The 23,537-nt window shown below is 35.5% G+C and overlaps 1 protein-coding gene across 1 annotated transcript; it reads right to left on the reverse strand.

Moving 5' to 3' along the window:
- Positions 1-644: 644 nt before the first annotated feature.
- On the reverse strand, positions 645-22,657 carry MS3_00000424 (uncharacterized protein). The gene is made up of 21 exons (XM_051208191.1): positions 22,578-22,657; positions 20,922-20,969; positions 19,666-19,725; positions 19,305-19,364; positions 18,477-18,533; positions 14,586-14,627; positions 12,937-12,990; positions 11,543-11,611; positions 10,683-10,739; positions 10,309-10,374; positions 9,171-9,233; positions 7,089-7,127; positions 5,666-5,722; positions 5,197-5,238; positions 5,006-5,074; positions 4,725-4,781; positions 4,164-4,232; positions 3,366-3,422; positions 3,267-3,320; positions 3,129-3,154; positions 645-1,283 (listed from the first exon to the last, which is right to left on the reverse strand). The coding sequence occupies exons 1-20, from the start codon at positions 22,624-22,626 to the stop codon at positions 3,141-3,143; spliced, it is 1,083 nt and encodes a 360-aa protein (XP_051072928.1). The 5' UTR covers positions 22,627-22,657; the 3' UTR covers positions 645-1,283; positions 3,129-3,140.
- Positions 22,658-23,537: the final 880 nt, after the last annotated feature.

Genomic DNA, 23,537 nt, shown 5'->3' on the forward strand with positions numbered 1-23,537 from the left:
ATCAAATGACCATTGAAAACTAGTCAGGTCTGCTCAGCTGTTTCTTCTTAGTAAAGGACGCTTCGGCACACACAACTCCACTAAAGAGGATTTGATGCAGTGACTTCGGCCACAAGCGTCAACGCCTAACCTCCAGACCATTGATCCGGTATCCACCGGTGTATATTTTGAAATTCGGCCAACTTAAATTTTGGGTTCCTGAGTCACTAGTCAATACCTCTGTTCTGTAAGATTATTAAAGGTAAACACTTCATGGAGGGAGTATAAGCACAGTCATTCTGGAGTTTCACTCATGTATGCTTGCATCAAAGCGATACAAAATCCATGGTGATCACCAACTTTTTCGATAGTAATAGATAACTTTATCGTATTTTGAAATAAGACAGTGATAGCTGAAAATATATCCTGATTTTCTAATCAGTACTCGAGTTAATGGTGTGATGGTATACCCCGAACATTTTCATAGTATAGTGCATACTAAATTATTATCTAATAGTTGAATTCATGAGTCGATTAAATCTAGATAACCATGGAGAACCCTTAAGTATTGGGCAACCGTCTCGTCCTAGCATTGGCCTCCTCAGCAGTGCGAATCCACGATCCCGCCTTGCAAGATTTAAACTCATGACGTTCGGTGTGGCGCGCGAGCGCTTAACCTACAAACCACTGAGCTGGCATACAACGGTGTTAATGTCTAACGTTGGTCAATTCACGAAATTGCGCCACCGTTCATTGTTGTCTTCAGTGAGTTCCCATCTCAAAACAGATCCGGCTAAATTAATTGTTTTGTTCGAAAATTTATTATCATTAGAAAGTAATTTATTGATTATCGCCTAACACAACACAATTATAAGCGATTGTATAACTTCAGAATAAAACTGATGAATAGAAATCTATTGCACAATGAAGTAGCTGTCAGGACTCAGCAGCTTAGTGGATAACGCGATGATGATTAGAGCGAACGATACTGGGATCGAATCTCAGGGTGAAAACCAATCCTGAGATGCAGGTACATCAAGCTGATATGTCCCAATTAGTAAGAAACGCGCTTTAAACAGGATTTCACAGCTAGCCATTGTCCATCTTTGCTAATAATTTGAACTGTTGCAAAATCTGTCAATACAATGCACAACGTTATTTTAACGAAAAGACACTAGATTAAAATGAACATTGATACTGTTTTTCAGTTTTTAAATGAATGAAAACGTTAACAGAATATTTAATAAAACAGTTTGAGAACAATATTTTGTTTGGTTGAAGTTTCGTTCATTCTTCTGGTTTTTCTAGAAATAAAACAACAAACATATCGACAACGCATATTACACTTGAATTCATGTGTAAACACGTAACCTCTTATGTTATTCAGAACCATCTTAAACAATCAAATTCAAACAACACAATCAACAATTATTTGTCTACAACAACGAATAATTTAGGCAAAGTAATTTAGTAGTTCATTCAAGGGAGAACAATTTGAGCTTCATTGAGAAGCAGCTAATGATATAGATGTTTGTAAACACCTCTAAACAACTATAAATATATCACGGACACCTACAATGAAAGTTAATCAGAAATTCAGTTTAGATCACATGAACTTTGTGGAATCTACTGAGTTGATAGATACCAGAAACCTTATCCTGAGAGGTCCAGAGAGCGATAAGAAATGATCGAGACACCGTATGATGACAAAATTTTGATGTTGATGGGGAAGACTTGAGAGGTTGGACTGGTTTTAGACTTCAATGTGGATGTATTAACTGAATGCATACTCTTCAGGTTTTTTAATATAAGCAAACTTAATGGTATACAACAAGAGTCCTATTTCTTGACTCTGAGAAATCATTCGTTGTGAAAATGCTGACCATAGCAGCAAACAAATCTTGCGAATACTCTTTTTTTATAGTGAATGTTTGCTTGGGTCGGAGATTGTTGTCAGGTGTAACCAGAATTGTCATGTGATATTCATTAGAGATGGACACCAATCAACGTTCTTAATTAATTTATCTATAAATATTCCCTTATGATTGACGATCTCATCACCTCACTTATCATGAGTTGATATTCGCACAAGTGACGCACTAGTTGACCTACTAAATGTTGACAAAGCCGAGTGAAGACGCTGCACAGGAGACTGGGTAACGGAAGTTATAAGTTGTGATTGATTAGGTTGTTTGGAACATGTACTACCTGTGCCGATTCATCACTTGCTTCGACTGGCTGCTCCTAGTCCAATAGACAGCTTACTCGGATGTTAGCGTTAGTCCATGAAGTCATAGACTGTTGTTCCGATCTCATCAGTAGGTGCAGAACATATGATTTGAACCAATGCGTTAATAACAATCACTATTTGGAGTTGTCAAGGAGTTGACACGACCCAGAATCTTCCACTCTTTATCTTCCTCTAGATATTGAACTTCAGTAATCCTCCATGCAAACGCTTTTACTCTACCATTTCAAACCATATCAACAACGTGTAATTTTCATGACTATCATCGTTAATATACTATGTCAATGTTCCTTGTTACTTTCATCTCTATATGCTAATATGGTTTGACGATTTGCAACAATACATACCGACACCAGGGTCTAAGCTAGTGATAGTTGAATGATTGACGATTGCAACAGAACATTCATTGTCGTACATCTTCAGGAAGAATTGTCAAGGAGTCTTGATATTTTCGCTCTACAATCATTTGTAATTGTAAGATATGATTTGATAGTTTATTAAGTGAAATGTTTTCATCTGATTTAAGTTGGTGCATTCCCTAAGATATTTATTCCATCAATCAAGTAATTTAATGCATTTTTTATCAATCCATTTGCTACCTTGAGTAGTTTATATGCGTGATAATTACTCATAGGTAATATTGCATACTATAACAAAGCCAATACAGCATCCAATAATATAAGCGAAGTTGAATAATGGCTAGCAGTGGAATCCAGTTTGACGCATGTTTCGTCCTATTTGGCAAATGTCAGCCGGATGTACCTGTATCTCAGAGTTGATGTTCACTCTGGGACTCGAACCCAGTACCATACTATATGATCCAGATACATCCCACTGATGTGTATTAAATAGGATGAAACGCGCGAGTGAAAATCAAAAAACATCTGAGGTGATTACTCACATTTTTAGGCCTTTAAATTGAGTTTACTGAAGAAAAAATCAGAATTATTCAAAATGGTTTGTAAATAGGACAATATTATCATACAATTACAAGTTTATTTCTACATTACGTAACAAAACCCCTAAAGAGAGTACTTACTTTCTTCCTGCATTATACTTTCGTAGATTTTTATTCTTTCTTCTAATGAAAGTACTTAATAAGTTAGTCGATTATTATCAAACAATAAAAGTCACTTACATTCAAGAACATCTATTCTTTGAACTTCCATATTTGTCAATATTTTAAGATGATTATCTGTAAACCATGATAAAAATGAACTTCATTTTCTCAAAATTAACAGTGTACAGTATTTGTTGAAGAGATCCAGGAAAAGCGAAACACTGCTCTGAAAACAGAGAGAAACATCTTATCCAATCAGCATTCAACTAAAGGTTTGCCAGAAACATTTAGAATGTGGAAAGCCACATGCAGAGTTTTTGATAAGATGAATACCGATACAGCTACTATGTTTAAGTAACTTTTCATAGTTTTCTGGAAAATCAAGGCCGTCTGAAATACCATAGAAGAACTAGATTTTCTGTACATAAACTAGCCTTTGAAGTAAAGCATTTTGGATACCAGATAGGATGAAACGCGCGTCAAACTGGATTCCACTTGTAGCCAATATCGATCTTTGCTTATAATCTGATAAAACTATTTTACTCAAACATCTTAGAATCACATACTGATTTCATTATCTCGTTGAAAATTAAATTGCTACATACGGAAAATTAGGCCAAAGGAGGAGGGGAAGACCGAAGAAAATAATACATTGATAAACTGCGACATACATTAGAAGAATGAACAACAATTGAAAAGAATTATAAGGGAAGGCCTGGGACAGAGTGGATTTGAGCGTATTGGTCGGCGGCCTATTCTCCAATGTGAGTAACCGGCATAAGTAAGTAAGTAATATTCAGATAATTGACCACTACATAAACCATCGACTTCAAATGATGAACACACTTCATTGGTATTATCTGTATAAAAGCTTACCTAGAGCACTGAAGTATTTCATGGCGGCATGTTGGTTATTGTCTTTTTCAGCTATAACTTCCGGATTCGCTATAAATTATAATCACAGTAAAACATAGCTAATTAAGGTGCTGGTTATAGTTCCCAGTGAAACTATGATTTATAGACAACTTTTTCAAAGTGTTCATCTATCTACTAGGGTTTAATGAGGGTTACAAAGCAGTTTGAATTATAAGAATTATGATTCACAGTTTACGATTATGGCTAGGAATTAAATTTTGGGTTTTCATCAGGAACCGTCATCAGCTATAATGAGATGATGATTTGTAGCTTAGGTGGATGGTTATGATGGAGTTTTGTTCTATGAGCTGGATGGCATGGTTGTAGAGCATTCATCATTCTGTTGAGAGACATCCTCAGCACAAACTGTAGGTAGATTTCTATAATCGAAATCAGCTATAATGCCAAAACGTTCCACTAAATTCCCACGCCTGTTATCTTATACCTGATTGATTCTTCCATAAATCAAAGTATCGCCAATGATAAAATTATTTTCTTCACAATTAACTTATTAATACTTACCAAAAATGAGGTTATTAGATGTTTTAAACAGTTCTTTCTTAGACTCATTTATTCGCCCTAATGAGATATTTTCAGAAGTGCAAAAGGTGTACAAAAATGAATTTGTTAGAGTTATAGAGATTTTATAGTATCGATTGATACCATTAAGTGGATTAATGTTAGACTATCGTTAGTTGTACGGATCCATGATCCCATACGCGGAATTATGAAACTAAATTAAAACGGCTGTTCAATGCTTCCAGAAATATAATGGTGGATCATCTAGGGAAATTACTATTCACTTTTATAGTCATCGATTTTCTGTTTAAGATCTTCTGCAAAATGTTCCAAATGTTTTCGGTCGTTCGAATCTAATAGACAAAGAATAACTGGTAACACTATGTGTAATACGTTTGACATTATTATTCAAACACAAAATAGTTTATTTAACGTATGTAATTGTATGAAGTTATTTGCTTAATTATCAACATACTTAATGTGTTTTTGGCTTCAGCTTCAGTTGCCTTCAAATTCTCTAAAGTGATGGTAATAGACGGTGGGTTCTAACTATACTCGTATGTAATATGTTGAATAGTTATCATCAATTCAGATTAAACTAATCTTACTACATATATAAACGATTAGATCAATTAAATATATTTTGGAAACCCACACGATATGTATCAATACCAAGGTGCGACTTGATAGTTTATTATTACATTAGATGTGTTATTTTCTTCTACCATATACAAGATAATTATTTCAAGTAACATATTGTGGGTTGAAACCTCGTGAGGCGGGGTCGTGAATAGGCACTGCTGAGGAGTCCCGTACTAGGACGAAGTAGCCTTTAAGTGCTTTCAGGTTTTCTATTGTGGTCTAGCTTCAATCCACTCATGAATTCAATTATTACACTACCGTATCAATCAAAAGTGAATAAATTTGAAGACATAATAACTAACGCGTGTCGATTTCGAGTTGTTCTGCCATTTCATCAATGTTTTCCTGCATTTCTTTGACTAAAATAAAATTGATGAAAGATTATTATTTCACATTGATGATTCAATGAATGAAGAGAAAAACGTGATTATGAGATGGTGGAGAAGATTTGTAGCTCAGGTAGATGATTTTGGTGGAGCTTCGTTCTCTGAGCTGGATGTTATGTTCATGGAGCTTTCATCGTTCTGCTGAACGACATCATCAGCACAAACGTCAGGTGAAAGAAAGCTACACAACCAAACCATCTAGCTTAGAGTACAAAACTCCATCAAAAACGTGACTATGCTCAGATTGTGTGTGATACGTTGACAATAAACAATAAATTGCCATCAGAGTTTACTTAAGTGCAAAACAAATCTTACTAAAACATCGGATTTCATGTGTCTAGATAGAGGATTTGTTTTGGTTCAAATACTCGTATCTGGACGAAATTAGAAAGAAGCGCTGGAAGTGGATTGGGCATACATTGAGGAAAGCACCCAACTACGTCACAAGGTCAACCCTCACATAGAATCCTCAAGGTCAAAGGACAAGCGGAAGACCAAAGAGCACATTACATCGAGAAACCGAGACAGACATGAGAAGAATGAACAACAATTGATTAGAAGTGGAGAGGAAGGCCGAGGACAAAGCGGGTTGAAGAATGCTGGTCGACGGCCTGTGCTCCATTTTGAGTAACAGGCGTAGGTGAGTAAATACTCGCATCTGAAAATATTACTCATTTCAAATGATGAGATTGATTTATAAAGTGTGAACCTCCGCCAGCTGCTAAAATGCAATCTAACCAAACAAGATTCTAACAGATTTATCATCGATATATAATGGAGAACACATTTAGACTGGAGATAGAACAATACACTTAATATGAATAAAATGGATAAGTTACAAGAAAGTGAAAATGCTTGCAAAGCCGAGCCGTGATATTCGATGAGTTAAATTTCGAATCAATGTTACTGCGTCCACCATTATTGAGGTACTTTTAGTGTTATATGTTGAAAGTCTGTTTTCACAGTTATTTCATGTTCAGCTTTGATGATTGTGGTTAGGATTCACTACCACTAAGAATACTAGCAAATATTTCTGCATACAAATCATACAGCATATATCTTACATCATACAATAAAGTGATTTCCTATCCTGGTGGGATAGTTCAGTGGTAACGTCTCTGACCGTGGAGCTGAGAGACACGGGATCGAATTCGTCACGGAACATCAGTTCCCTCAATATTATAGTTACTAGATGACATACTATTAAAAAACGAGAATCAAGAGAATGATAATTTGATTGAATGTGCATTAAAATAGGGAATTATTCGGTTATTAAATTGTGCAATACGTTCTCATGAATATGTATCGGAAATCAATTAATATATCACATAAATCTCACGTTGTGGGTTCAATTTAGATACATCCATTTCAACCGCGTCTGTTTTTGTATTAAAGAAAACGACGTTTTATCAGTAAATATAAATGAAAGATCGATATTGAAGTCAGTTATGCTAAATTTTCATTCTCTTATATGACATACATTTACAAAAATTATGGGCTGTCATTAGGCGGTTAGAATGACCTAGAATTCTGGAAGAACAATTATCTACTTACTTACTCCTGTTACTTCTCGTGGAGGAGAATAGGCCGCACACCAGAATTTCGACATTCAGCTCTGTCTTAGGCATTCCTTTCTAGTTTCTTTCCAGTTGTTATTGATCCACTCCATATCTGCTTCCTTTTGATTTCAAGTAAATTTTGCCTCGTGATACAGCTTGGTGATTTCCTCAATGTATGTCACAACCAACACCTACATCGTATTTTATGGTTTGTTCTCTCCAACAGTAGGGTATTGCTGATGGTATCTGGGAAACGAACATTCAGTATCCTACGGTGACAATTGTTTAGAAACACTTATACTTTTTTGATGATCGTTGTGATATTTCTCCACGTTTCAGCTCCGTACATTAGAACTGTCTTCACGTTCGTATTGAAGATTCTCACTTTGATATTAGATCACAGTTGTTTTGAGTTCCATATGTTCTTCAACTGTGAGAATGCTATTAATGCTTTATCAATTCTTGCCTTGCTTCATTTTGACCCATAGACTATTATGATACGATTTTTCACCCTTGAGTTATGCTCACCCTATTAATTATAATCTCCCACATTCACAACCACTTTTGGTTAGATTTTGGTACAATTGTGCATTTTCTATTTTATGGCACTATATGGCCTGTTTGGTTTGAATATAAACACAGTATATTTGAACTAGAGGGCTCATATTGTGGAGGTGGAGATTTGTGTTCGGGACTTAAGAGGAAGGGCTAGGCAAGAAGCAGGACCGGTTCAGACTCTAGACTTCTCCTACGTGTTTACGTATCATTAGTCTAGTCGATAAATCAATGTTCTCTAATTGACGGTATCGTTACGTAATACATTCATAGGGCAGAGGGCCTTAAGATACAACAGTATTTTTTTCATAATATATTGGGTTAGTTGGATTGATCATTGTATTCGGTTTAATTATTTGCTTGAACGATGCTAAAGTAAACGTCTTTAATAATCAAACCACTTGGAGAAAAATGTTTAAATGACGATAATGGACGGTTTGATTTAATAAAAATAGTAATGTATATTTATATTCACCGAGTTTGATGTGTTAAACTTGTTTACTGTGGTTGGCGTCTTGTTTACTAAAATTCGTTGGAAGTGGATAGAACATACATTACGGATATCATTAAACTGCATCTCGAGTCAAGCCCTATCTTGGAATCTTGAAGGGATACAGAAATGAGGAAGGTCAAAGAACACATTACGTCGGCAAAAATAGAAGTAGATATAAAGAGGATGAAAGGATTGTCCAGGACAGAGTTGAATGGGGAGTGCTGATGGACTGCCTATGCTCCTCCACGTGGGGTAATGGGCGTAAGACTTTGTCGTTTAAAAAAGTAAACCACTGACTAGGAAATATTATTTGATGTTAATTCGCTACATTAGTTTAACTATAATGATAACCTATTACCTATTCACGTTTTCTATATGGGAATAGTGATCTATAGATGAAATTCACGACACAAGGTGGGTTATGTTTAAGAGTTCTTTAACTACCCGAAAATAGATCATAATTTTAATGTTCACTCAGTCGATAATCTTATTATCGGTTGCTTTCAACATTTCATTGACTAGTCAATGAGTTTAAAAATATATATGATGGGATAATACCAACTTTACAGATACTTTTACTAGTTTAATGCCTAATTTCTTAGCTAGAATATTATCACTCAACCCTCATCATAATTCTAACCCTAATTTATTTAAGAAAATCAGTCACACTGCATAATCACTGTAAATTTAGGAATTAATTTATTCATGGAAAGATATATATATATATATATATATATATATATATATATATATATATATATATATATATATATATATATATATATATATATATATAACTGGCTGTGAAACTCACCGTAGACTTTTTTAAATGACTGTCCTGTTTCAAGCACTTCCTGATATATGTTCATAACACGTACTTAAGTTGGAAAAAAAGATCAAGATAATACAACTTTAAAGACCATAACACAGAATACTGTTTTATTTAAAGAGCTTGTTTAAATTTTACCACTAGTGTTACTAATATAAGTGTCTCTATCGCGACATATTTCTCCCCATAAACATCTTTTTAGTTGACAATAGTTCTGTAATAATTGCCTAATTCTATCAGGTTTTCAATAAATTTACATACTTCCTTACACCTGTTACTCCACGTGGAGGAGAATATGCCGCACATCAGTATTTGCCATTTAACTCTGTCCTGGGCAATCCTTTCCAGTTTCTTTCCAGTTGTTATTCAACTTTTTCATATCTGCTTCTTTTTCCCGACGTATTGTGTCATTTGACCTTCCTCTTTTCCGTTTCCCCTCAAGACTACAAGATAGGATTTGCCGTATGATGCAGTTCTATGATTTCTGTAATGTATTTCCTGTCCATTTTCATCGTCTTTTCCTAATTTCCTCAGTTGAAAGCTTTTTTGTTATCTCCCACATTAGGCTGTTGCTTATGGTATTCGGCCAATGGATGTTGAGTATCTTGCAAAGACATATATTTCTAAATACTTTTATGTTGATGTTTAGAGTAGTCCTACAACTTTCTTTCTTGACATTCGTATTGAATATTCTGTCTTTGATATTGATTTATGATTGTTTTGATTTCTTTACGTTCTTTGACTGTAGGAATGCTGTCAATGTTTTGCCAGTCCTCGCATTCCCGTCTGAATCAGATCTTCTTTGTTCATTGATGATACTACCCAAGTACGTGAAGGATTCCACTTCTTCCAAAGTTCCGCCATCAAGTGTGATTGGGTTGGTGTTCTCTGTGTTGAATTTGAGAATGATGTAAAAACAGTCTATGGAATATTCACATTATTAGGATAATGATCCAGTAGCTCTTATAGCCACTCACATTACAGTACCATTTACCATAGAGAATGAGATCACTTAATGAACAATCGTATATCTCAGCTTACAGAATTCACAATACAAACTAGATTATAAGTGAACAGTCTTTTATTTTAAAGGTTTGCTTATTTGAAACTCTATTAAACATACATTTAGACTCTTTATATTGTTTTTCAGTTTGTTGCAGAGTTGATTTTCTTTCATCAAGTGATTTCCCTTTAGTAGAATAAAAATGAAATCCAGTTATTAATGCAAATAATCTAATGTTTTCATCATAATGATTTACATTTCAATACATAAGTGATTTGTGTTTTATTTTGCACACATCCACGTTCTCACACCGTGGGATTTGAAACCAAGACCTATCAGTCTCGCGCGAGAACACTGAAACTCTAGATTATTGAGCTGATATCGAACGGTGTTAATGTCTAACTATAATTTATCCAAGAAATTCAGTCACAACTTATGGTTTGCAAATATTGATTGATAAAACTTTAATCTCAATATGGATATCAAGTACTCACCGTTATTTTCTGTCAAAGACGAGCTTTTGGATGAAGTTTTCATGTTCAAATATATGTCTGCATAAAACAAAAACAGTAACAGTCAATGTGAATTTGAAAGTAGTATGTATAGACTTTAATACCTCATGAATTTAAAATTTTAACAGTTGAACCCATTCAAAATGTTATTTGCACTATGGTATTTCGTTGAGGCAAATCCACAAAACTCTTCGTAGAACGCCAAAAAGAAAGGCTCTGAAAACAGTGAGAATCTTCGTATCTAATGAACATCTACTATACGTTTATGCAGAATTCTAGAAAAACATCAATAAATTAACAAGTCATATACGCATTTGAGATTGAATGATTATCTATGCTGCTACTGTGTTCATCAGCCCTCCAGAAATTTTCAGAAACACAAGGACATCTGAAACTCTATAAAAACCTTGAATCTTTCGTACATGAACGGATCGTTGAAGTATAAAGCTTCCTGTCTTTCGTGTATTTCAGTTTCCCTTTGTCGATTATGATTCTTAATGCATCAAAAATGACAGATTTTTGTTTGACTCCTGTTCTATTGTGAACTTGATGTCGTGGAAGCATCGACGACTTTCAATGATCAGTGCATGAAATTGTATTGAAGAATATGAAATCATATATCATGTTTGAAAAGTCCACTGAATGAAGATTATGAAGTAAGGCTAATACAAACTATTTTCTTGTAGATCAGCACTAATATTCAGTGGAATATATATAATTATCTTACATATGTAGTAATTATACTCATTCATAGATTTAATGGATTGATATAGTTTCTTTATTGGTCAAGTGTATTTCATTACTGATTATGTGATGTTAAAAAGTTTTTATCTAAAACCTACTGGTTGCTAGATCAAAGTCTAATCTTGCATCCCACTTCTTCTTTATTGCAGATTCTATTAAACTATAGGCTACAATAGGTGAGTGAGTAAAGAAAAAAATTAGTCGAATATTTAACGGAAATCACTACGAATTATAAATAAGCCAACTCAAATTCATTCCATTTGGAACTGGTCAGTCAGTCAGCTACAACTTAGGATTAGGCACATATGTGCATCGATCCAAGTTGTCACACCTTACTCATTAGTACAACAAGATGAACAATGAATTCATCGAGGTAGTTACTTCACTGATAGTAATATATGAAAGATTGTGTACAAAGATATAGTACAGAAACAAAGATAAAGTTGGTAGAAAGAAAGATATAGAGCGATTTTATTCACATAGATTATGGTAGGAAAATGAATGTATATACGTCACGCGGACCCCAACCAACTAGTCTGCATCTACCAACATGGTTCATGGTAGAAGTTAGTGAATTCAAGCACTGATGCCACATTTTGATTTGTGCGCCCCGAACATTCTTCCAATCACTTTCAACACTAGTCGGTCAGTATTGCGCGTCGTGGTATTCGCTGTCCAGGCATACGCAACACGTGACTCAACTATCTCAGTCGACGAGGATTCACAACATCATCAACCGATTTACCATCATTCCCTAATACCTCCATCTAACCTGACTATTACTTACCTGATGATCCCAGCAAATGCGAGCAATATTTTCAAGGCATCTGTGGACAAATACTAGTAGCTTACCAGTACCTTCCACGCTTAACAACCATGTTTCGCTGCCGTAAATTAAACCAAAACGGACTGCCGCGTGGTATACTCGTTATTTTATTGATGAACGGATATCCCGCCTACGCCATGGGTGACGTAAGTTGGCAAAGTCAAACGAGCTTCCTGGATCCGTGAAGAGATTTCGTCAGACACCATCTCACCAGGACTGGCCAGACTTCCTAGATAAGTGAAGTTGTCGACGCTCCCTATCCTTAGTTAGACAATGTCTCTACTTATGCTTAAAATCTATTTGAGTTCATCGTTGGTTTAGTGCAGCGGGTCAACATATTAGACGATGTCTTTCCTTATGCTTAAAACTAGTGCTTGCTGAAAATGACAACGTTTTCATGCCGTAAACTAGAACAGAACAAACTGACGTGCAGTATACTGATATGTAATATAGGCTAAATTATATAAATATGGCTAGTCGTTTATTTTCAATAAAACCTCATTATAAAAGTCACTAAACAGCTTATATAGATATCAATTTACTGTTGCGATGTGCTTAGATCTTAGAACAGTGACAAGTTACTGTGACAGGTTTCATATAGAACTTATGCACATCATGTATAGTAACCGTCAAATGATAACATAACAAGGTGTTTTTTAAACCTACAATAGTCATCAAGTCCTGAATTCGTCTTTATATCAGATAGTCGTTCATAATTTTCTGATAAAAGAATGGTAAAACAGACTATTATGTTAATGAAATGTTCATCTTTTTTTACTCTTTTAATGAAGTATAATAGACATCGGAATAATCCATAAATGCGACAAAATGCGATGTGTAGTGTGATCCGGTGAGACCCATGAAGTTTTGCTTATGGGTTTATGTAGGAACATTGTGCTACCTATAGCCAGTTTGCTGAGCGTACGTTGTTCCATTACGTCTTTTGATGTTTAGGTTCACCATCGGGTCATCTCTTGAGCACTTTACTATGATCGATTGCAGCCTATCATAGAACTGATCTTTTTCATCGTCATTGCTATCATTGATGGGTGGATAACATTGGATAACATTCATTGGATTACCCTCACTCATCGTTTTTGAAGATGTTTTTATGATCATTGGTCAATGAGATTCCCTTCCTTTACTTAATTTTTGTGCTTCTCTAAACAACACGAGAAGAAATGCCTGTCTACAAGGGGCATTTCCTTCTTTGTGAATACACTTCAGAAACATCCCCCCCGAATCTAGTATTTCCTGTCCAGTATGAGTCAAACTAATTGCACTTGTTGTTTCCATAGCTGTTTGACTGATCCTCTCAGTATGACACATTGTCCGGATGTTCAGTAGTTCAATAATAATTGTTGATCTGATTATTATTAGAAGAATCGGCTGTGTGACTTCCGAAGAATCTCGCGTTTCATCATGAGGAATCATACTTCTTCCTTCATTTGGAGGGCGGATTTTAAATGGCCTAATCTTTTTAACCTGGTTAATGTTTTTTGAGCAAGGTAACTTTCAACGAGACTGAGTTGCTGACCTCATGTCCAACCCTCCTTTTTTACACGCCCTTTGGACCAGTAGCAACCCTAGAATAGCTACAAACGGAGTTAATCCATGTGTAATTATAAAATAGTATTGAATGTGGAGTCGTGTGAAAGCAACACCAATCTCCGATATTCCACAGCATATTTTGCTATGATAAAGCCTCATAAACTAGGCACACATCTACCACAGTGAATACAACAACGTTAAAATTTGCTTCACTCAACTTATTTCGAAATTATCTATTGGGTAACATCGTTGGTAAACTCCAACTGAGTGATTATGAGTGACACAAAAGCGGCCTGCTTGAACATCTGGACTACCTGTTCTTTCGATCTACATATTTCATCAGGTTATCTGTTTTGTTGTTTGTTTTAGCTCATCATTATGTCTATTGTGCACAAAATCTATTCAGGCGCGTTTATAAAATGTTTACAACCTTTCGCTATACGGGATACAAAAAGGTACAATCCGCGACATCATGGTGGCCGGCAATATACATTGAAAAGAGTGAATATTATTCAAATGTGGATTACCGAACTACTAACATTTAACTGGTCATCATTCAAAATTTATCGTCACAATCGATCAAGATAAAAGAAAAGGAAACTTGTTGAAATAATTTATGCTTAAGAACTCTATGTTGTACCAAAAATCTAATGTTGAATAAAGCTTCTAATAATAATAATAATAATTTTTCAAAATGAAATCCAATTTGCCACATTTATTTATCAGTTATAAATGTGAAATGCATACAAAATGAATTGACTTACCTGAGTACGTCTGCAGTAAATTAGCATCATTGGGATTGATATCTGTATTTAGTAAAAATTACTCGAGTATTAATCCTGGAAACTAAAATGGTGTTGTTCTTTAGAAACATATTACTCCATCATTCTGTTGCACTAATAATGCATTTACAAACTGTTTGTTCAAACGCTAACATTACATTATGCATGATATTTGCTAATGGGATGTGGTTGTATTTTGTTACTCACTTCCCACTATTAAACCAACATGGAGCCAATGAACTGTGGCGAAACCAGAACGTTCCTAAATTAATTACGTAAAACGGTAACCTCAATTGAAGCATAGGCCACTGACCAGTGATGTCTAGTCAACACCGTCTTGGTACCTTCTTTACAGTTAATGCTTATTACTATTCATCGTCTTTACATATATTTCCATGCTGGCTTGTTCACAGACACAGTCGACTATTGGTTAAACTATCCCGTCAAAAAAATTAGAACATACGTCTTAAAAACTTTATGAATAACACTAAGTTACTGATATTGATTGTCATAATTTGCAAGTTTCACTGTCTTCGTTTAAAAATGTATAGTGAAAATTTCGACTTTGACTAGAATTGACAGTTATTTTGAGCTTCAGATATCCATCAGTCGTAGATGTGTTGCCCCTCCATTGTTAATTCTCACTTTCACATCTACATCAGATCCTCCTTTCTGCGTATGTAAGTAAAGGCTAGTATCTCTTCCTGAGCAGTGTACTCAATCCAAAATTATATGGCATTTTCTGCCTTTGACTTCAAAATCTGAAGGCAGTTTCCCTTTGAAATTCCATCTATCCAGTCCTCATGTGACATTGTAGCTCCAGTTCCCTATAGAGAACCACCAGTTGTTGATCCACAAAGAAACTAGCACCTCCATTTCATCAACCTGCTGAACTATCTATTCATGCGAATGTCATAGTTCTTGTTCATTGCAATGATTTGAAGCATATCTCAGGTAGCTGTGTGTATGTCTTTGTGTGGTAATATGGATACATCTGTAGCCAATACTTGGAAAACACATACATCTGCAAATTGCACACCAGTTTTGTACAATTGTCGCAAAACTTATTGCCTCATGACATATCATCATGCCTGATGTTATCCATTTTGAACAATTCAAACTGTAGTTTGTCTTCTCTTATCCACACTTTGTTCAATCAGTTTCACTCATTGCAGACAATGACTGATTGTCTTGTAGTGACTCACTTTTATCACGAGAACACGACTATTTTAATAAAAACAATTTTTATTATAACCAACTGCACCAGTGTTTGTTTTAATGTGCTTTTGTTTGACTGTGCTAAAAACATCCATTATTCTTACACTTTGATTGTGACTTCGCGCGAATTCGTTTACGTTCTGTAACCAAGCTTGTATCCTGGCATGATCTCGGTATCCTTTTGATACCACGAGTTAGCCAGCAAATATATATCGACTTGGTCCATTAATTGCCTTCTGATATTTGGCTTCTCGTGGATTTTATGGAGTCATTTGGAACGAGTTTCTTGGTAGCGGTGTTCGTTGTCAATTTCGACTCGGCACCACGCTATAGCTGGTGAAGTGAATTCTGGAACACGCCGCAACCTCTGATCTTATCTTCCAAAAAAGCCAATTTGATGAGTCTATTACTTATCTATCCACGTCTGTCGTATATTTTCATATTATCTTTTAATATATAATATACTCGACATAACGGATAACGATAAGAATAGTATTAATATAATGGACTCCCACGTACGTGTACCGAATCCTTGGCACTTTTTATTCGCGTGATGGTAAATTTCACGCTTAAGTCGAAAAAATATTTCACTTATTACCGATTTTCCTCGCTAACCCGGCTGCTTGGTACGGAATACATACGCATACGCATAACCGTCTACCACCGAGCACCAAATGGTTATGTTGAACGGTTTTATTGCCAACTTAAAAGTGCTCTACGAGCACATGAAAACGGCAACTGGCACAAAATCTTTTAGGGATCAGAACGAGCTTGAAGACAGACATCCAATGTTCCGCGGCCGAACTTGCATACGGCACGACATGGCGTTTGCCTGGGGAATTCTTCACACCACAGAGCAGAATTGATTTCAGTAAATCAGACTACGTCCAACGACTGCCTGAATTTATTCGAACGGTGTCAACTCGAATACAACATCGACAGGTCGCTCTCGAGAGAGAGTTATCTACCTGTTCACATGTTTTTATACGAGTAGATTCGGTGCGCAAAGCTTTGCAACAACCTTACGAAGGAGCTTTTCACGTGATCGCTCGTCACGAAAAGACCTTCAAGGTTGATCGACATGGCCGCTTCGAAATCGTCAGCATTGATCGTCTCAAACCAGCACACGTCAACGACAGTGCCATATCTGATAGCTTGAGATTCAATGCTAGACCTATCAAACCTAGCTGGATCCCTAAACTTTCTTCAGATCCCACGCTAGATACATCTGAGACCTCATTCTCACGTCCCGGTCAACAGCACGCGTCATCTGCACCATCTACGGACGAGATGACAGTCTCACGTACATATCAGCGGACCACGCCGCCCTTGACTTTGGATGAGATTGCAGGCTCACGCGACATGAACGAGACTATCGTCTCACGTTCCGGTCGCCGTATAAGCTTACCCGTACGCTTTCGCGACTAACCGCACAGTCAGAAACGCATACGGTGTAGGACTATTTCTATACAACATGCCTACCACACTCTTTTTTAAATTTTTTGTATCTTGAGCCCACGCTTCAGACCATACTCGTTTGATATCGTCGACTTCAGTCAACTTTGGCGAAAGCCGTCCTAATCACCCACACTCATTTCAACATACTCAGTCGATATTTTGATTTCGAATGCTTGGCATACGCTTGGTATAGAACTTGGTCGATATGGTCACTTCTGGTTTCTTGGCTAAACGTGGTTTCGTCCTACGTCTGCAGAGTTTCTGGTCCGCATCCCTACGAACGCAATCTTTAGATTCTGGATACAAACTACTCTGGTGTGGCATGCCAACTCAAGCAACAAATACAGCACACCACTCCTGGTACTGTTCTCCGAAAATTACCTTCGTTGGCAACTCGAAGATCAACGATCGCTTTCTTGTTCCGCCAATTCTTACGTCCTACAATCGCTCGTCAGTCGGTCATTCCTACGATTTAAACCGCTACTTATCTGAAGTCTAAACCCTTTCTAGCGTTGGGCTCCTGTAGTGACTCGCATTACTCACGAGAACATTACTTATTCAATAAAAACAATTATTATTATAACTAACTGCACCAGTGTTTGTTTTAATGTGCTTTTGTTTGACTGTGCTAAAAATATCCATTATTCTTACACTTTGATTGTAACTTCGCGCGAATTCGTTTACGTTCTGTAACCAAGCTTGTATCCTGGCATGATCTCGGTATCCTTTTGATACCACGAGTTAGTCAGCAAATATGTCTCAATTTAGTCCAATAATTGCCTTCTGATATTTGGCTAACGATGGATTTTACGGATTTATTTGGCACGTGTTTCTCTGAAACGGTGTTCGTTGTCAATCTCGACTCGACGCCACGCTACACTATGTTCTCATCTACAGTGTTAACCAAATATCATTTACAGTTTCATAACTTCACCGGAAATTCCATTCACTTTTTTTAACTGCTTCTGTGGTTGTTCGACTGAATATCGCCATCGTGACATCATAAGAGTTCCGTGTTTCATCACGAACTATCGTAGCCATTTAATATGGAGTCACTTCCACACTCAGGACACAATTTCAATGGTTTCATTGATTGTCTCTGATAAGATTTATTTAACCGACGTTGCTAGACAATTATTATTAGGTATCTTTTACAACATATTTGCAATAAATAAATAAATATACACATCAACCTACTTTTGAATAGATCGTAAATCCATTTAGCTGCATACAATTTTTCTAGCCTCATTACTTCTATTAAATGCAAAACAGTACAAGAATATCAGTGAAATGTTAAGACAAAAGCTTTTCTGTAAACATCTAATTCGTCTGATCAGTGGATAGTTTTACCTACAGGTTACCATGTGTGGGTAACGTTCATGGTATCTGTCACCAACAGATATAAATCAAAGATAGTTATCTGGCATATGAATTTGCAGTTGTGTCTATTCGTTATCATGTTGAATGAAAGTGTGAAAGCTGAAAAGAAACCTTTTTTATCGCTCAAATATATGATGGTGACTAGATATTAAACACAGAATTAAGTGATATAGAGCAAAAGTATATTATTTATATTATCAAACAGCATAATGTTATCAGTATGGGGTTGCAGATATTATCATGTTTTTGAATGAAATCATTGATCGATGGATTCTAAACCACCACTGTAAACCTGGAAGCACTGGAAGTTCTTTTCATCTCATTCTTTATTGCGCATCCATGAATCGGCTTGCAGGTCTTGAACCTTAGGCCACATGTCTTGCGCGCGGAAGCCTAACCTCCAGAACACTGAGTAGGCATTCAACGGTGTTAATGTGCAACTTCAATCAAATGGATGAAACCGCTGTTCAATGCTTCCAGGTTTTCAATGGTGGTCTAAAATCAATCGGTTCATGATCTCGATCAATAACAGAAATTCAGTTGTTTCTGAAATGATTATTAAAAATGATGAAAAAAACTATAATGAATCACCAGTTACATACTAAGCTGCAAAATATTTATTAAGTAATAGGATATTTAACTCACCGTCTCGAAATGGTTTGTCATCATATCGAAACACGTATGCAAGTAGTTCCTCTACGTGAACTTATTAACAAAAAATATATCAGAAGGGGCTTTTTATGGATATAATAGTAATTTTATTAATTGAGTTCATGAGGCAATTGAAACTAGACTGCGTTTTGTTGTGGAGACTTACAATAGGAAGAAATGGCGGTCCAATGTCTTCAGGTTTTCCATGATATTATAGCTTTAATTGACTCATGATCTCAACTAATATAAAGAAAATACGTTGATTTTATGTTATTAGCTTATGTATGATTACTGATATGTGAACTTAAATAATTCTCTCTCAATACGACTTATCTACCCATTTTGAATTACTTACTTTTTTCTGTTCCAAGATCTTTGATACTATCAATGTACTCTTTTAGTTTGAAATATACATCTATGGTGTATGAAATAGACATTTTTCAATTAAAAGGTTTATCTTCACACGCGTATGTACATTTAATTACTATAACAAACAACTGCGAGAATTTAATAAATGTCTTTTGCTTTTGTCACTTAGGTGAAAATAGGAAGTGATTATTTGATACTCTAGAAAGACTAGTAGGTAAAGTGATAGGTAGCCAAAGTATGAAGTATGTAGGTATATTCTCTGCTTGACTACGATGATGCAATTGACAGCATGGATAGGACAACATTATGGAGGCTTCTTCGGGATATACGGCGTACCTGAGGAAATAGTCAACACCATACAGGATGCTTATGATGAACTGAACTGCAAAATTGTGCATGGAGAACTGCTTACAAACTCGTTTGCAGTTAAGATCGGTGTCTGACAAGATTGCTTACTCTTTCTCTTTTTCTTGGTGATCGACTGAATTATGATGATATTGGCATCTGAGTGGAAAGCATGGGATACAGTGGACAGCTGGGATACAGCTGTATGATATAGTCTTCACGGATTATTTTGTTCTTCTATCGTACGCGTAACAACAAATGCAGGAGAGAACGACCAGTGTAGCAGCAGCAGCAGCACCAGTAGGTCTCAACATACACACATATCGCTGGTCGGTGGTCCATGTTCCATTGCGGGTAACTAACGTATGTGAGCGAGTAAGTAAGCAATATCCACTGTTCATCGAGTCCTAATCATCAATGAATAATGCATTTACTCCTCAGCCTATTCTTGTCCTTAATGTTTTCTATGTCAAAACGTCCATGCATAGTTGTGAGTTAGCTCTCTGGTGTACAGCAAGAATTTGTATGAGCAATAAAACCGTGCATAATTCGTTTTAGGTAAACTACTTTTCGATTGTTAAGATAAATAATCGAGTGTAATTCGGTTTTCTTTGATAAAATTGTGTGCAAAATTTAAGGAGTATGAACTGACACTGTGGATCGGTTTGTTTATGTCAGCTTAATAGTTTGAAAGTTGTTAGATAGTAGACGGTTTTTTTCTAAAAATCATCTAATTGTATCCTTCTTTTTGTATTGTCATTCAACTAACAAATACATTTCAACTTTCCAATGTATTAAACCTGCTATTCGAGTATGTTCAAATATCATTGAATAACTAATATTTCATTCGTTATGCGTATGCAGTTACAAAAAATCCGAGATTACCCATTATCTCACCTTTGAGTTCTACACTTTCAATATCTGCCGTCATCACATTTTGTACACCTTTAAAGTAAGACGTAAATTGATATTTATTTTACAACGTAACATTATTGATATAAATAGAACGAAGAACAAGTAAAGTTAGTGTTGAGCAAAAGACGTTCTGATATCTGTGGTTTTCCGGTTAAGTTGTAGACAATCTTTAGATAGTTGACCAATGAAGTTGCCACTCACTCGTCGTGGACGTTATTTGGATAAATAGTTACAATAAGTAGTAAGGTTGCTTTATTATGATTTATGTTTGTAGATAGTCTGACGAGGGTCAGATGAGTTATATATTCTCCTATCTTTATTATTACTGATTGTTAATTCCTGCTGAATTGTGTCGAATTGTTGTCGGATTTTCTTGTAGAAATATAGTTACATTCTAGCCAGGCTAATCATGTGTTCTTGATCTGAGCTGTATTGAAGTCCTATTGATTAATAGACACTGTGAAGCAATTTAGTGTAGAGATTAGTCTGAGGCAAATTAACGTCCCATTTGTGTATACAAAGAAGATTGAGCATTACAACAGATTAATTTTAGGTGAGTTATAAAGAATGATTGGGTAGGTATCCATTCAACTTTCATCTGAAAGTGATGGCCTCTATCAGTTCAACATTGCGATTACTAACACATGTATAATAAATCGTTGTAGTGAGTATGGTCCTAAACTTGAATCAAACTTAATATTCACGAATACTACTGGTTTATAGAATTGTACGTTCGTTTAGTGCATCCAGGTTTTCAATGATGGTTTAACATGAATCGGTTCATGATCTCAATCAAAAACTTAATGACCTCCACAATCCTATAGTGATAAATTCATTCATTTTGATTTCACTACACATGTTCATATGGACCCAAAAGTAGTTGGGTAATATTCATAGGAACTTAGAGTGTTCTATCAGAATATGTGTTTCATAAACCATTTTGAACTAATTAGCAATGTCGGAAATGTCAATATTGTGAAATGAAATAAATGTATTCAACAAAAGGCAAAGTTGAAATTCACATCATGTTAATATAAATAGTTTTTAATCAAATCATTGCCTAATATAAGCATAGATGAATAGTGGCTAGCAATGGAATCTAGTTTGACGCGCGTTTTGTCCTATTTTGATACTTGTCAAATAGAGTTGATGTTTTTTGTGGAATTTTTACCCAATACTGTTCATTTCAAACGTCATCACGTTATCGCCTTAGTTATAGGTTATATATTATATAAGCATGTGATCATTAGTGATTATAGTGTGAATAAATTATTATAGATTTCAATGTTTAAGAAAATGAGTCAGTTGAAGAACTGAAAACACTGGACGACCGTTTCGTCAAATTGTGTGAGCCCAGCAATGCTCAATCACGACCTCCCTCCCTTGCGATATACGAACTCATTACCTACTGGTTTCGCATTTAACCACAATACCACTTAGCTGGCATCCAACGATGTTAATGATCAGTACTTCCAAGTTTTTCATGGTAGTCTAGCTTCAAATGACTCATGATCTCAAACATTGAAATTGCTATGGGATCCAAAAAACACATCTGATATTATAAATTTATTCAAGGGAGGAAATATTGTCCATATTATACAATAGGATTCATAGTAAAAGCAAATGCCGTTTACTTACCAAGATAATATATAACAATCACTGCAGCTTGCATGAAACAGGCTTTCATTTGTCCCACAAAATAATCTTTTCACAATGAATGCTTTTTCAGTTATGCATGCATATTTATATATGAGGCAAACCTGTATAACCAATGATGAGAAACGGAATCTGTTTGAACTCTGGAATGGATACTATTCTTATGTTTCTGAAGTGGTTTAACATTAAACATTATTTGTAAGAAGAAAAAAAACTAGTTACCAAGCCGTAACATATTCAGGTGTATGTTCAAAATAAACCAAGTGAATGGAGGGTGGGTAGGTTTTGTTAAGGACACTAAGTATATTACTTGTTAAACAAAGTAACGTGTAATTTGTTTAATATACATAGTACATATTTAACATCAAGAATGTGTACTTTTAAGGAGAAAAAAGGACATCACATCCCTAGAAACCTTGTGATACAGATGAGAAAACAATTTCTGATTATATTTCATTATTGTTGTTTCTCACTTGCAAAATTAGTTGTTGTTATTATTATTATTATTACTATTATTATTCACAAACATCTTATGGGTACATAAGTGTTGTGAAGAAACCATTTCGGGTTTCTTCAGAAAATGCAATAATACACAATTTTCAGGTCATCAGCAAAAAGGAAAGGCTTGCCATACTGAAAGAGGGAACATACATCATTGATAAAAAGGAGAAAGTGTAATGGACCAACCACACTTCCTTGTATAACCCCACTGGTTACATTTACAGGTTTAGAGTAGCAAGATCCAAAGCGAACGATTTGGCTACGTTCTTCTAAAAAAGATTTGAGCCAAGATAAAAGGGGATTCTGAATGCCAAATGAAGAGAGTTTTAAAAGAAGAAGTTTGTGTGAGACACTGTCGAAAGCCTTACTAAAATCGAAATAAAGAATTATCACTGACTGACCAACATCTCTTCTCTGGGTAATTTGATCAAAAAACTCCAG

The sequence above is a fragment of the Schistosoma haematobium genome, chromosome 1 (genome assembly GCF_000699445.3).
Source record: "Schistosoma haematobium chromosome 1, whole genome shotgun sequence".
NCBI classification, from domain to species: domain Eukaryota; kingdom Metazoa; phylum Platyhelminthes; class Trematoda; order Strigeidida; family Schistosomatidae; genus Schistosoma; species Schistosoma haematobium.

Excerpts from the sequence above, each read along its gene's own strand:
- MS3_00000424 (XM_051208191.1), bottom strand. The coding sequence starts at position 22,626 with ATGAAAGCCTGTTTCATGCAAGCTGCAGTGATTGTTATATATTATCTT. Across the intron at positions 10,740-11,542 it reads AGACTTTGATCTAGCAACCA|ACATATATTTGAACATGAAA; the intron begins GTAGGTTTTAGA and ends TGTTTTATGCAG. Across the intron at positions 3,423-4,163 it reads GAAATACTTCAGTGCTCTAG|ATAATCATCTTAAAATATTG; the intron begins GTAAGCTTTTAT and ends CATGGTTTACAG.